The sequence below is a fragment of the Pseudorca crassidens genome, chromosome 8 (genome assembly GCF_039906515.1).
Source record: "Pseudorca crassidens isolate mPseCra1 chromosome 8, mPseCra1.hap1, whole genome shotgun sequence".
Lineage (NCBI taxonomy): Eukaryota > Metazoa > Chordata > Mammalia > Artiodactyla > Delphinidae > Pseudorca > Pseudorca crassidens.
The window spans coordinates 91,715,077-91,731,527 of record NC_090303.1 but is presented as its reverse complement, the minus strand read 5'-3'; the positions used below and the strand labels follow the sequence as shown (position 1 = coordinate 91,731,527).

General features: G+C 43.0%; 1 protein-coding gene across 2 annotated transcripts in view; it reads left to right on the top strand.

The window, feature by feature from the left end:
- CREB3L2 (cAMP responsive element binding protein 3 like 2) overlaps positions 1-5,659 on the top strand; it is a 118,758-nt gene extending 113,099 nt beyond the window's left edge. For both annotated transcript variants that reach the window (XM_067747122.1, XM_067747123.1), the window contains exon 12: positions 14-5,659. In XM_067747122.1, coding sequence (XP_067603223.1) covers positions 14-89 — 76 coding nt within the window. In that variant the 3' untranslated portion in view covers positions 90-5,659. The remainder of the gene's footprint in view (positions 1-13) is intronic.
- Positions 5,660-16,451: the final 10,792 nt, after the last annotated feature.

Below are 16,451 nucleotides of genomic sequence, written 5' to 3'. Positions count from 1 at the left end.
GATGCCTTCGCAGGGTCAGCACCAAACTGGAGGGGAATGAAACACTAAAAGTTGTAGAACTCGACAGAAGAGTGAACGCCACCTTTTAACGAGACCGTCGCCACCTCCCTCTATCTCCTCACTCTACCTTTATGTCTCCAAACCGCCTTTGTCATAAGCTTTTCCTTTTTGCCACCTGATCTTGACCGAAGACCTGGATGTGCAGTCATGGCTTTGGGTACGAGGACAGCCTGGGATTTCCACCCACGGTGAGAGAGCGCCTCCCCCCGGTCCCACGTCCCTCCCTGCAGAAGGGAGCCCGCTTCTCTCCCTCCCTGTTGCTTACTGCCATAGGAAATTATCTTAGGGTCAGGGGTGGGGCGAGCAGGCTTGTTTGTACCGACAGTGCCAAAAAGATACTGCCTGCTTCTCACCGGGGTGGGTGTGACCGCCTCTTTGAAGAAGAGCTGACGCTTGTTCGTTCAACTCGAGCCACAAAAATACCAGGATGCCTGTTGGAATCTGGCAAAGCACCGACTGACGTCCTGCCTTTGCTCAGCCTGGGTCTCTCCTGATGCTCTGCGCTGAGCCCCCGCTGACTGGTCCTCCGGCCCTGGGGCTGGAGCGAGGCGTCCCCTTCGTACTCTCAGGCCGCAAGTGCAATGCCTGAAGGAATCAGGCTTTTCTACTCCAGGCAAACCTGCCCCATCATGTTGCTTGTAGGATTTCTCCACAATCTGTGTCCCCACACGCCCCTAGTTCTGCCTCCTTGGCTTCTCCTCCCCATTTGTAAATAGTATTTATTAGCTCGCTGAGGCTTCCCTGGGCAACCACACTGAAGACATCCGGACGCCTCCCTCCAAGCTAGCAAAGTCTTCTGTTGGCCTTTGGAGCGAGGAGGGTACCCTAGGCTCTGGGATCCCCAATCCTTCCAGGCCATGTTTTGCTTTCTTTTCTTCTTTTTTGCTGGAGCCCTGTAATTATAGTTGGGAAATCTCCCTAAGCATGTGTCCTCCTGTAGAACGAACTCACAGGGAAAGATGGAGCAGTGCCTCGCTCGGGTCTGGGGCTCTGTGGATAGATGCTTTTTCTGTCCCATACCCATAACAGGGAAGGGAAGCCCTGTCCCTGACAGCAGGCGTTTCAGACAACCCTGCTAGCTTGTCTTTCTCCACCTCCCCTGACACTTCTGCTTTCCCCCTCCTCTTCTGCCTCAACACAGGAGGTGAGCCTGAGGCCTGTTCCTGGGGTCAGAGTAGGTGACATTTGTGTATCCACAGTCTTACCTTTTATAGTCAGGTTTGGCTACTTTGCAGCTCACCCAAAGAGACACGACCTAATCCCCCAACCTGCTCTTATTTTTTTTAATGATTAAAAGTAACTTTTGTAGTTTTAAAAAAAACTTTCCTCTTTCATACAAATAAGAAATGGAAATTGACTTTTTACTGTATAATGTAGAAGACGCCCCTTAAGTGTTTTTCCCTAGCTTGTAAAAGATTTCGTGTAAGAAATTTGCTCACGTTTTGTATTTTATTTTTAGTAGCAGCTGAAGCACCCTTGGCTTTAACTCTCACTCTGGCTCCGTTTCTGTCTCTCATCTACATTGTCATTGGAACCTGTACTTAGAAGAGATTAAGCTATACCTGGGCCTTCTGTTCCATAGCAGACACAGGATTTGGTGTCATTAGCATTTGCCGTCAGACCTCATAAGCAGATCTGGTACCTTTGGGGCTCACCGTCAGTGATTCCTCTCTCCCTACTGTGATGGAGAGAGTTCTGGCTGGGAGACAGCCAAATTCATCTTCTTAGCACTGGTGTAAAGCTGGATCAGGATTGCAGTGGTCCTGGCAGCCCTCTCGGTCCTCTGCACACCTCTCACTGTCCCTTCCATTGGCCGGGGAGGGCTGAGACCGGCTGGGCTGTGCAGGAGGAAGGTTGCTAGCATGCGCCCTGCTTCTGTTTCTCTCTACCTTCTCCTCTCCTTCTCTTCTGCTCTAGACCCTCTTGGGCCTGGCTGGTGTCTGCTAACCATGGGCCACTACTGAACCATCCCTCTCTTTAAAATGTCATGTAATTATCAGACACAGGCAGCCTGTGTGCATGGGGAGGGAGAGGGCGGCTAAGAAGGTAAGAATATAGAATTAACTCAAGTAGTATTTGGACGATAAGAAAGGCAAGCTTTTGTATGTCAGTGGGAGTGGGTCAGCTTACCCACCTGACGCACTGGAACCAGATCGGGTTTTTAAGTCTCCTGGATTAGGCTGAGTAGAAAACCAGCTCTTCTGAAGAAGGAGGGAGAAGGAAAAGGGCAGCAAACTCCGAGCGCCTGTCTTTAGTGCCTTGAGGATTTTATTTCCTCCCTGACCTACCCTTGCTTGACGTCACTGTCTCCAGCCCTCCATACAGCAGGGCTTGATCTCTGGGAAACCGTTCTTCCCACAACTGAATCTGTGTCTAGAGACCAGGGACCTCAGCGTGAGAGCTCAAATGGCCATCGTAAGGGGATCCAAGGACCAACTGCTGCTATTATGAGAAAGACCTCTGCCCTCTACTCCTTGCTTGGGTGAGTAAGGGGAACTAAACAGTTATCCCTTTAGGAGGACGTAATGGAGTCAAGAGGATGCAGAAGAGTTGGATAATACCAGATTGGTTCCAAATAGTTAATGGATGTGTGCACCTTTTCTGTTCCAGAGTTAAGCTCACAATGTCAGTGGATTTGTTTCCCTCCCCAGAGCCATCCCATAGATGAGTCAGTAATACCTGGTTAGCCCTGAAGGTGTCAAACAGTGGCAGCCTTTTGGTTTCTGAACCTCAGTTTTGGAAAATAAGAGACTGTTAGCACAACCATCAATCATAAAGAATCAATGTTAATGATAAACATATTAATATATTTTTCATTATGTCAACAGCTTTTCCTCTTTCCTTTCTTTGATTAGCTTAGTGGAAGAGATGTCTTTCAAAAGTTCAGAGAACACGTACTTTTTTACTGGGTGAGACCTGAGTAACCCAGACCCCCCAGTGAGGTTCTATTCACAGCTCTTGACTTTGCACTTAGAAATGGATACTGTAAATGAAAGGCCTCAGTACCAGGTTTAAGAAAGAATTTCTGTGAAGTGTTAGGACTCTGGAGCCTAGCTCACATAAAGGGAGTGTTATATAAGAATCTGACAGCTGAACTAGGTTGCTCCTTTTGGACAGGGGGTGGGGATGAGGTTTGACACCAGTACAGGCAGAATTCGATAACCTTTTTATGAATATAAATGATTTTGATTTAAAGACCTAATTTGTAGATTGTGAAAGCGGCTTTTAGCTCAACTTATTTACAAACCAACTGTGAGTACCATGTTTTTTTCTTCCTAAATCTCTCGGTTTAGCCTGAATGCCGAGAGAGGGCTGTGACTCTCGTGTGCCCTGGGAGCAGGGGTCTTGCATTGGTTCACCTTTGTTCTGGCAGTGAGTCACTGTCCAGTGACTCACTGAGGTCCCCGCTGAGGACCCACTGGTCCCCGCTGAGGACCAGTCAGCGGGGGCTCAGAATTTTTGACAGACGTGTTTTATTAAAATTTTTTTAGCACTTTGTGCCTCCTTCCTCCTCTGTCCTCACACCAAGCAAAAGACAAGGATCAGAGGCCCTTCAGGGGCAGCTCCTCCGAACACACGTGTCACGTGAGCACGTTGCACACTCAGAGACCTCCCTCTCCCCGTCGAGGAGACAGAGCGTCCGTGCCGGCCTTGCTAACGTGGGGAGATGGGAGACGAGGAGAAGGCATTGGTCTCCCCCTTCTCTGCCAAGAGCTCTTGTCACTAGTTCGGTTCTGTTGAACCCAGTCTTTGAGGAACCTTTATTACAGACACCAGCTCTCCTGCTTGCAGTGCAGGCAGGACCTGTGAGACAGACCAGTAGCAGGTAGTGCCCTGGTCGGAGTCATTTTCTTTGAATGCTTTTCAGCTGAGACAATTAGGAGACGTGATCGCATAAGCCCTTCTGGGAGGGCAGCTACAGGAGAGAGTAGGGGGCTGTGAAGCAGCAAGAGACAGAGTTCAGATTTTTCATTCATTCATTGAGTCAGTCATTCACTCCCAAGGAAGAGTGTTGCAGAAGGCCCTAGTGAATATTGGGGAATAAGGGGACGGAGGAAGCTTCATTAATCAATAGCTCTTCAAAAGACCCATGTGCCAGCTCGCGCGCGCTCTCTCTCTCTCTCTCTCTCTCTCTCTCTCTCCCTCTCTCCCTCTCTCCCTCTCCCTCTCCCTCTCCCTCTCCCTCTCCCTCTCCCTCTCTCTCTCTCCTCTCTCTTCCTCTTGCGCAGGTACACGCACACATGCACACTCGCACACTCGCACACACGTTCCTCCCTCATCTTGGACACTCGTTTGTGTCTTACATGTGCCTTATATTTGAATCCAGGATGACTGAGAACTACCTAGGGGCTGGGAGATTTTATATGCAGCTTTGTGGTACTAGACTGAGGTGGACATGGGAAAAGGAACTTCTTCCAAAGGCTCAAAAATAGTTTCCTAAAAGTGAGCCATGATCAGATTTGCACATCAGGAGCAAAGGAAGAGTTATGTCCATTAGGAAAATCCCATCTTGCAGAGGTGCAATCACATCAAAAAATGGCCAGCCGGGATTAAAGGTATTATAAATCCTCAGAGCAGAACACTTTCTCAGCTCAGAGGAACCTGACGCATTTGAGGATTAAGGCTCCATGTCTCCGTGGACAAAGGGTCAGCACCTACCACAGGACAAGACTAGGTATTGTTTCGTTTTGTCCTTTTGGGCAACATAAAATCTGGGAATGCTTCATTTTGTCTTGGTTTCTAGAAGGAAGGGAAATAATAATTCTCGAGCACCTACTAGATGCTGGGTGCTGTGCTAAATAAGTTAATTTTATAGAAAGAGAAAACAAGGGCAACGAATTACTATGAGATGGATAAACAGCTAAGCGATATGGAAAGTGCAGCAATTTGTGGGTCAGGTTGAGCAGATCTCTTTCTGCACGAACACGCTGTAAACTTCTAAGGTCCTCTGGGCAGGGAATGCAGTGCCTACTCCCTAGGCTGGCCCTGCTGTGTAAAGTTCAGGTTTTTGCCTCACGCTGGAGATGTTCATCTCCTGTCCGGTTCATGCAGTCGTCTGTGAGCTCCAGCTAGCAGCCTTTGCATCCTGGAAAAGCACCACGAGCGGTTTTAGCTGTTTCTCTGTTCCTCTTCCTTACGCACTAGCTGGCTGAGAACAATGAACTTTTGGCACCGTGGACCCATGGCCTATGCTGTTCAGCAAATCTCCCTTTCAGATGAAACACTGTCTGAGTCTATGAAAAACACCAGCTCTCTTTGACAAATTGTGAGCCACCCTTTTTAAACAATGCTGAGCAGACTCCAGACTATAAGAAACCATGAGCTTTAATGTCTCTGCTGACAGGCTGGGCTTTGCTGTCTTTGGTTACACGTTATACAGACCAGCAGTGTTTAAGTCTGAATACATTGTGAGTCTATTATCTGTCATATCATGCTGTTTTTTATGGCTTTTTATTCTTTATCATAGCTAAGTAAATACCAAAAAAAGTAAATGCTTTGTAGGATACTTGTATTTAGTTTGGAAAAAAATGAATGGAAATTGTTATGCTTTTGTATTTCTATTTCTTGCAAATAAAATATTTTTTCTTAAATAGTGAAAGTTGAAAATCCTGATACTCTGTTTTTAAAAGCTTTTCATATAAGCATGGACCTGCCTATGTGCGCCTAACCATTCTTTCCTGACTATCTAGTCCACCTGAAAGAAAAGCCTCAAACCAGCAATTTATATGTTATCTAGCACTGAATCCAAGTCTCAGCTGGAGGAATATTGAGAAATGTAATTGTTTTTTCAGTCAGTCACAGGAGGAAAGACAGTATTCTCCGGAGATTTATGCTGCTTGACTGCTATTTTCGTTGTCTCCTACAACTGTTCTCTAACTAGATTTCAGAACTCCATGGATTTGATTTTGCTTTCCCCACCTCGGGATGCTTGAGGACTCCTTGGACCTGATGCGGAAGAGAAGGATCCTTCCTCATGTGAACAGTTGCAGAGGACACCTAACACATATTCACGCTCCAGAAATTCTGATGAAATGGTAGATAAAGGTCAACGCACTCGAGCAGAATCATCTTTATTCCATTGCAATCTCTGTATTCAAATTTAATTTTCTCTACTCAGAGAGAGTGGGGCTTCGTTTAGCCTTAGAAAGAGTATCCAAGATGTTAGAGACTAAGGACATGGACCGTGTTTACCTGGACCTCCACCCCCCTTGCCCACTTTTTTTAATCTCAGCAGAATGCCGAACCCTTCCTTGAGCTCATGGGTGCTTTAATCTCCTGCTGCCTTTCTTCTCTGAGCACCTTGACCTTCTCTTCTTCTGTTCCTATGCGAGGGTCCTTTCCCAGTGGAGGATTTTAGTCATACACCCTCCCTCTTTCTTATTCTGTGAGCCTATAATGGAAACCTCCTCCTTGACATTCTGATATCTTTCCAGGGGTGTGTGGAGGGGCCAAATACTCACCGGTTTGAAAATACTCTGTATTAATCGTGCCTTTGGATTTTCCGTGTTTCCAATGCTTTGACATCTGGGACCTTGCGGACTCGGGAGAGACTGCTCCTCACAGGGGTAGCCCATCACTAGACAAAGTAAAGGACTTGTCTATAAGCACAACTTTCATATGCAAGCCAACCAATCCACAGCCCGTTCCCCAACCGCTTCCTTTATGGGCTCTCAGGACCTCACTATCCCCCCCCAGCCTAATCGCCTAATCACCATGGCGAGGTACCAGACAACTAGAAACAATTGCTATACCTCAGAGCCCACTGAAATTTTTCACACTAGCCACCCTTAAACCCGCTTTCATTGCCTTGCTTGTTCCTTTCTGCAGAAACTACAGTAAAGCCTCTTGCCTAATTTTTCTCACTCCCTCTGCCTCCCAATCAACCCTGGTGCTTCCCTGCGTGGCCCTGCATGGTGTGGCAAGCTCCCTCACCTCGGGGACTGTGAGTAACAATCTACATTTTCTTTTTTTAAAAAAATTCAACAGCTTTAATTAAAAGTAATAATCATTATCACATATTTAGTAAGTACCCACTGTGTATTGAGATCTGTTAACTGATATAGGACAAATTGCAACACTATCATAAAGCTTGTCTACTTTGGAGAAGCTAGGAAATTATAAGACATTAACTTAAAAAATACTCAATGTTTATTAGTAAATATGTTGACAATGTTCCATATTCTTTCAACTTGATTCACCTCTCTGCTAATTAATATGTAGTCGAAATCTTCTTATAGATCACTTTTTGGAGAAAGGTGGACATTTTTTAAGCTTTTATTTTATTTCTTTACAAACAAACTGTCTTTTCAATGGCAATTGTCTCCTGATCTGTTGGCCTCACCACATCTAAATAATAATAAAACGTACCTTTTAAAACACATTCCTTAGGCATCAGAACGTCAAATCAGAGTCTGATCCCAGGCTCACAGGCATTTGGGTTTCACAGATGGGCCTATGACGATTTAGAGCAACGTAACACAGATTTATTGCCTCAGTTTACAGTGATTGTCACTTTTGTTCCAGAGAAAATAAACGAGACCTACACAGGTTGATGGGGCATGTTCACGGGAAAAAAAGTAAATCAGAACGCAGGTGTCTAGAGTGCTAATCTTGTGCACAGTTTCCAGGGTGAATCATACCTCATGTCTCTGAAAAGGAGAGCTTTCCAGGCAAGGGAACCATGGGATACAGTGCGGGGGCGGGGAAAGCAGGTTGGATTCAGGAGATAAAGGTTATGGGTTCTTGCCTCGTAATACCATTAACTTGTTGACCTTGAGGAAAAAGGAGACACTTACTGGGTGCCTGTTATGTACCAGGTGATTTTCATGTATTATCTGTGATCTTGTTTATTTCCTCTAGAACATTTATGGAGGATATATAATTATCCCCTTTCACAGTTGAGGTAATTGGGGTTCAAAAAATTAAAACTCTTACTCAAATTACCATATGGCAAATTAGGTGCTGATGAGAGATTTAAGCCCTGGTCTTTGCTGACTCCAAGGACATAGTCTTTGAACTACACTATGCTGTTTTTTAGGGCTTGAGAATTTGTACTTGTAAAAATACAGGAGTTAGCCTAGATCAAAGGTTGCAGACCTTCAGCTCATGCACAAATGCTTCTGGTTTGGCCCTATGATGATTCAAACATTTAAATATTGCTGGTTAACTTTCAACCTTCAAAGATTTCTCACACAACTCCAGATTTCCATATTCTCTTGAAAGACTTGAAGACGTGGCAGTTTCAGGAGCTGAATAATGGTGGCCCTTAGATGGTGTAGGTCATCTCTGCCTGGCCACATTTCCCACGCCCAGGCTGGTTCACTCATTTATATCACTTACCTGGTCCTTCCGTCGTCTGAATTGACAGCCTCTGGACTAGATGGTGGCTGACTTTCTGGGATTCATGAGAGAGGGAATAAAGGAAAAGATACTGTATTGATGGTGGGACTAGGAGGTGAGGAAGGTGGTTAGTTTCACCCTGAGGGACAGGAAGTGAGAGGCCTGAGTAGGGAGGCAGTTGGGCTGTGAGTGGGGGAGGAGTCTACCCAGTGATCGCCTTTATAGGCACTACAGGAAAAAACAATTTGCAATCCGGGCTCTGTTCTCCTTAGTCCCAGAGATAAATCTTCATTCATCTCAAATTTTAGATTAAAAATCTTTTTAATGATCCCCGTTGCATAAGACCCTGTGCTTTCCACGAAGTGCTTCCTCATGCCTTCTAATGTAACTTGCTGATCGTCCACGAGGAAGGTGGAGCAATTGTTATTGTCCCTGTCGCTCAGCTGAGGAAGTGGAGGCAGTTAGAGACGCGAATGGCTCCACGTTAGGTTACACAGTGGATGAGTGCAGAGGAGAATCACAAACCAGCTGTCCTGATTTCCAGCCTAGTACTAGTTCCTTCAACCATGCCTGATCTGGGGCAGGTGACACTCTAGCTATCATCCATCACCTCTCTAATGGAATCACTTGGCAAGGTGGCACTGCCACATTCTTTTGCCTGGAATTCTCAGGATTGATTTTTAGCCCAGGATTTGGGACATTCCCAAAGGCTCCTGTCTCTACAGGGAGGGGAAAAGAAGGCAGATGGCTCATTTCAGTTCTTTCCTGCAAAATAATCCAAGCCACCATTTGCGAGGCTGCTTACAACTTGATCCCTCCCTTCATCATTTGATGAGCCTGGGCAGGTCGCACAAGTTGATGTTGTCTTCCAATGGGCACAGCTGTTGCTAGATCTTCTGGCCATGTTAAAGAAGAGTTCTCGCCCCAGGAGGAGCCCATGTGTTCCCCCTCCTCCCTCTATGCTGTCATTTTTCGATGGAGGAGCAAAAATAACCATTGAGGGGTACCATGAAAGCTGCTGGAGAGGCTGCTGTGCTGTTCTCCAAGAAGTCTGTTTCAAAATGTTTATCGTTTCTTAAGTGAAAAGCATTTGGGAATCGGGGCTGCCAGCGTGTTCGTAACTAATGTCCTCCCCAATATTACTGCAAGACAGATGGCAAGTTGAGTTTCCTGATGGGTCCATGTGCTTGGGCTGGTTCAAAGAAAACAACTTCCCCCCAAAGAAGAAATGTAAATTTATAATCGCCTACATATTTAGAGACCACCAGGATGGAAAAGGCGCCTCTAATCCCCCCAATATTTTCTTTCTTGGCTTCATTATCATTTAAATGCTTTCAACGGATGATACAACTTTTTATCCTGGTTTGAGATAGTTTAAATTGTAAATGAATGCAGAAAAGAAAATACAGTTGAAATAGTATGTGCAATATTGCATACATAATTCCATGCAATCCTACCCCAGGGGCAGTACTTGACAGGGGATATAGGTTGAACAAGGAGGGGTGCTTTAGAAAAGGTCAATGAGAGTCAGGGTCTGCATGTATGGTGTAACAGGGAAAAGAGAGAGGTGGAAATCGTGCTATCGAAACCCACGACAAAATTTTCCTGCAATACAACTAAATTTTGAAATATGTAATATTCAGAATTCAATGATATTGTCAGTGATATTGTCCATAGCTAAAAAAATTAGAGTACTAAAAAGCTTTTATTGAAAAGTAGCAGTCCATTTTTCTATATCTTTTCCATCCACCAGTCCTACTTCTTGGAAGCAACCAAATTAAATTTCTTCTTGCATTTATTTCTATATTTGTAAATAATGTGTTTATGTTCTAATATTTTATGTATAAATTTTAGACTCTTACTGTTAGTTCTTTTCATGGTATATAAGAATTTTACCACCATCACACACACACACGCATTTCTGTCCCCATGTGGCCTCTCTTTCATATTACCAGCCTTCCTCAAAGACCTGAATGGCTATTGTCCATTCTCATGCATAAAACAACATTGACGATGTATAATGATTAGTTATAAATCTGAGAGTCAGGGTAAGCGAATGTTCATTTTGTTTAACCTAGTGTTCTTCAAACTGAGGGCCAAAGGGCTGGGAAATCAATTTCATGTATTTTTAACCAACAATTTCCAAAGAGAAACAATAGAATGGAATAGAATGAGGTTGGGATGGAATGGGTTAGAATGGAATTTCACTGAATAAAATAGAAAATATCAGAATGCATTTAGTAGAGATTAACACTGTTTCATGTAACATTAATTTCAGTTCTGTTTGTGTGTATGTAAGCGTTGTTCTGGGTCACAGCTTAAAAGTTATATCTTTCTGAGGGTCCCAATAAAAATGTTTTAAATTCTCAAAAAAAAGAGCATTCATGTATAGCACATAGAGTATAGCAAATATTTTATAATAACTTTATATGGAGTATAATCTATAAAAATATCAAATCACTATGTTGTACACCTGAACAACACCTGACTATTGTAAGTCAACTGTACTTCAATTAAAAAAACTGACTGAATTCTCTCTCTTTACGGAGATAGGATGATAAGTTAGTGTTTTCTTGTTAGGGTTCCCAAAGGGTAGTATTTGAATACCTGGGACCATTCAAGTTTCTTAAGAGGAAAATATTTCTATGTCCTGACAGGGGAATGTGACTGTACAGGTATTCTGGGATCATGGTGGGGAACGGCACCGGGGAGAGTCTAATCGTTCAGTATGTGGTTTATTTCATCCTCCTGTTTTCGTCCCATGCCTCCCCTCTGTTTTCTTCTGTCTCTGGTGGCTTAAGCTGTGTTCTATTTGGATTATCTCCATCAAAGAACCTCCAAGAATCTTCCAGATGATTCAGCACTTGTTCTCACCCACCATTGCCTAACTGATGTTGTAAAGGCTGGCACCAAGGACTGGCCGTGAGTGAGTTTTTCTCTTCTCTGCCCAAACTCCATCCCCCTCTGACATTGCCAAGCCTGCAGTGGTCTCTGATGCTGTTTTCATTCCTCTAGAGGTGCCTGAGTTTTTGCACGAACCAAGGTCATGTAGCTCTGCATGTCTGAAAGGGTAGGTGTTGTTAACAAGAGCCAGAACTTTGGACCCAAATTTTAAAACAATTTCTAATCTGGGATTAAAAATATATTAGAAGTCCCACTTTCATGTCCTGGGTGAAAAGTGGGAGAGGATGACATGGCAAAGAGGAGACCTCCCATCAGGACCGCATGGCATTTCACACACGTAAGTTTTGCTCCCTTTGCCTTTCCTGGATACCTGATCACAGGAGCCGTGGAGGCAAAATTAAGAGGATGAAGTAGGTGGTAGCAGATAGAGGCAGACCACTTGGTGTGATGGAATGCCTATTTTTAGGTCTAAAACCTTGCCTTTCCAATCATAGGTTGAGGAAGCTCTGGCTTGGCAATATATCTAAAAGTTTCTGTTGACACTTTGGAGTGTGACTGTCGTGAAGTGTGTGCAAAGTTAGAATCTGCCCCAAGTCATAGGAAGCAAGAGTACACTCTGCCCTGAGTTAATTGATTCGCGTGTGGAGTAGTCCATTCTGTTCTGGGTACCGCATTTCAAAATACGTATCATAAGCCTTCTTGGCTATTGACAAACTTTATCAAAATGGTTGTGTCAATTTACACTTCCACCAGCAATATATATGTTCCTGTTTGCCAATACTCTCACCAATGCTTGATGTGATCTGATTTTAATTTTTGCTACTCTGACGGGTATAAAATGACATCTTGTGGTTATGACTGAACTAAAACACACTTTTTATTCTTTTGAAACATAATGTTTTTATTCTTTTCATGAACATTTAACTTAAACATTTAAAATTAATCAGTATGTTTACTCTCCCCCGAGCAACCTAAGAACCTCAGCATGCCTTAATTCTGAGCAGTTCTCCAATTTTCAGGAAATTTTTGTGCAATATTTTAGTTGTACAGTTGGTCCTCATGTTTTACAGAGAGCTTATCTGTGAGTTTGTCTACTCATTAAAATTTACTTGTATCCCCGAAATCAGTCCTCACAGCACTTTCATGATAATTCATGAACTTGTGCAGGACAGCGAAAAATGTGAGTTGCCTGATGCATGTGAACCCAGTGAAGGTTGAACAAGGTGACACTCTGCCTTCTTATTTCAGCACTCATGTTGTATACAAGTGTCCTTTTTGTGATCTATTTAGTGTCATGTTTTCTGCATTTTTGTGCTTTCTGGAGTGATTTTGCTGTTTAAAATGGCCCCCAAGCATAGTGCTGAAATTCTGTCTGTGTTACCAAGTGCAAAAAAAGCTGTGATTTGCCTTATGGAGAAAGTATGTGTTAGAGAAGGTTCATTCAGTCATGAGTTACAGTGCTGTTGGCTATAAGGTCAATGCTAATAAATCAACAACGCAGTACATTCAGAGAAAGGAAGAGGAAATCCTGACCTGGACACGAGTCTACTCGGAAAAGTGATAAAGTGGGCTTCCCTAGTGGCGCAGTGGTTGAGAGTCCGCCTGCCGATGCAGGGGACACGGGTTCGTGCCCCGGTCCGGGAAGATCCCACATGCCGCGGAGCGGCTGGGCCCGTGAACCATGGCCGCTGAGCCTGCGCGTCCGGAGCCTGTGCTCCGCAACGGGAGAGGCCACAACAGCGAGAGGCCCGCGTACGGCCAAAACAAACAAACAAACAAAAAGTGCTAAAGTAACATCTATGAGTGATGAAGCTATGGAAAAGGTGGAAGAGCAGCTAAGTTTCTGGATTCATGAGATGAGAATTGATTAAAAAAAAAGCACAGTAGACATCATTGTTATGAAGCTGGAAGCCAAAGAAATTTATGGTCGCATTACCCAGGGTTAGGATAATGTTAAACCCCTCTCAGCTAGTGCAGGCTGGCTCACACATTTCAAAAAGCTATAAGATGTGGAAAAATGTTAAAGTTGCAGGAGAGGCAGGTACTGCAGATCAGGCAGCTATGAAAGAATTTTAAAAATACCTGCTAAGGGTTATACAGGAAAAGGGTTAGATGAGGGTCTTGTTCTAAGATTTAATTTGTCTGTAATTGTCTTTTATTTTTCATAAATCTTAAAAGAGAGTTTTGCTGGGTATACAATTTTATTTTATTTTAATTGAGGTATAATTGTCACATAACATTGTGTAAACATTACAGTGTACAATGTATTGTTTTGATATCTTTATATATTGCAATATGATTACCATGTTGACTAACACCTACATCATGTCACATAATTAGCATTTCTTTGACACATTTATTTTTTTTAATTATTTTTAAAAATACTTATTTATTTATTTTTGCTGTGCCAGGTCTTAGTTGCAGCACACAGGATCTTCATTGCAGCATGCAGGATCTTTAGTTGCGGCACGTGGACTTCTTAGTTGCGGCATGCAAACTCTTAGTTGTGGCATGAGATCTCTTAGTTGCAGCATGCATGTGGGATCTAGCTCCCCGATCAGGGACCGAACCAGGGCTCCCTGCATTGGGAGCACAGAGTCCTACCCACTGGACCACCAGGGAAGTCCCTCTTTGACACTTTTAGATTGACAGTTATTCTCTCTCAATATTGTGATTCCACTGTCTTTAGGGTTCCTACCTTGCTGTTGAGAAATCAGTTCTTGATGATCTGAAGGTAATCTGGCCTTTTCTCCTGCCTGCTTTATGATCTTTTCTTTGTCTAATAATAAACTCAGTGCTTTATTTATTGATCTTACTTGAGATTCATTGTATTTCCTTAATCTGAGGACTGGTATGTTTCATCAATTTTTGGAAATTCTCTGCCAAAATTTGTCTTCTCAAATATTGCCTCTTCCCTTTTCCCTGTGTTAACTCCTATGGAATTCTGACTACTCTTGTTCCAGACCTTATTCTATCTGCAGTATCTTAACCCTCATATTTGTCTTCCTGTGGGCTATCACTTCATATTTATTTTCCAAGTTAATGAGTCTCCTTACAATTGTGTCTAATCTGCTGTGCCACAGGTTGTGTTTTCTGGAACCAGATGGTAGAATTGAGTTTGAGGTATGAGCTGTTTATTAAGGATCAAAACCTGTGAAAGGAAGGAGAAAGAAGAAGGACTGGGTGGAGGGAAAAAGCAAACTGCAGTGAAGTCCAAAATAATCCTTGGCTAATCCATCAGGGAGCTCAGAAGTGAATATCTCCTGTCAGAGCTGTCCTGCACTGGGATGGAGCCAACAGGGTCTTTGTATCCTTCATCACTTAGTCACTGGATACAGGCTGCTCCAGTGACCTTGGCAAATGCAGCTTTCCACATCTGAGGCAAACTCTGAAGGAGGTGACAGCTGGAGGCAGACTGATGACCGTACTCCTTGCAGTTGAATAAGTCCTTCCTTGAAGGGGAACGTTGATGGCTCAACTTTGAGTCTATCACATGTTGCTTAATCTGTCTACAACATTTCTAATTTCAATTATTTTTTTCCTGAAACTCTACTGGGTTTTTTAGAAAAGGCCTAGTTGTTTTGATTGTCATTTGTTCTTACATCACACTTTCAATATCTTCTGTTGTTTTTTAAACATATTAGACATAATTATTTTATATTCTGTATTAATAGTTCCCAGATCTGAATTTTTGGCAGGATGATTCTGCAGTTTGTTTTTCTGTGGACTCTTGCTTATGGTGCCTTGCCTTTTTATGGATTTTGTGAAATTTGCTTGTGAATTCATCTTTTTTGAAACTTCTTCTGTGGAAATGCAGTGAGACCTAGATTTAACCTGTGTTCCTCCAAAGAAAATCTGCTTTTATCTTACCAGGTACCAACCTACCTGGCACTACTTTAAACTAAATCTCCAGTTTGTGTTCAGATCATTAGCTGTGTTCATTTAATTAGTATGAATTCTGACCCCAAAGCTACACCAATGTGATGAGAAATTTTCCGAGGAGATTTTCTTCTTCTTCTTCCTCATCTTCCTCCTCTACCACCTTCTCTTCCTCTTCCTGCCTCTCCTCCTCCCCTTTCTGTATTGTATTTAACTGCTCACCAAGCAACCACACTGCAGTCAACCCTATCCACTTCCTCTGTGGTGTGGGCTTTTTCTAGACCTCCCACTGTAGATGCAATGTTTCAGGGATTTTGGCTGTGTGTGGGTCTTCATTCCAGCTTATCACCCTGTTTAGGTTTAGTCTCCTGTTCCCCAACTCCACAGTTCATTAAACATCCATTCTAGTTAACAAGGGATCAGCTTAGTGAAGGATTTTAATGAATAAATCAGACATTCATTTAAAAAAATATTATCTGTCTTTTATCCAGAACTGTAGGTGGTCTATACCAAGGGAAATGTCTTTGGACAGCTAGTCCACCATATTGCCAGGAGTTAAGTTGATGAGCTGTGTAGTCTTGGAAATATCTCAAACATTCTAGGCCTCAGTTTGGCCATCCATAAAATGCAGGGGCAACACTGATTGTGTTGATTTATAAGGCCTTTCCAGCCCTAATCCTAGATTATATATAATCCTGTAATCCTATATATATAAGACCTTTATTACAGGCATACCTCAGAAATGTTGTAGGTTCAGTTCCAGATCATAGCAATAAAGTGAATATTATGATAAAGCAAGTCATACAAACTTCTTGGTTTCCCAGTGCATATGAAAGTTATGTTTACACTATTCCATATACTATTAAGAGTGCAATAGCTATGTCTAAAAGAAAGTCCATGCCTTAACTTAAAAATACTTTATTGCTAGAAAATGCTAACCATCATCTGAGCCTTCGGTGAATCATAGTAGTAATATAACTTCAAAGATCACTGATGACATATCACCATGACAAATATAATAATACTGAAAAAGTTTGAAATATGAGAATTTCCAAAATGTGACACAGAGACACCAAGTGAGCAAATGCTGTTGGAAAAATAGCACTGAGAGTCTGACTCCACAAGCCTTCAATTTGTGAAAAACGCCGTATCTGTGAAGCACAATAAAATAAAGTATGCCTGTATGTGAAACAGATTTGTCTTCAAACAGCAATATTAGAACCCATAAATAGAGTTGGAAAACAGGAAATGTTTAGCTCGGCTTAAGG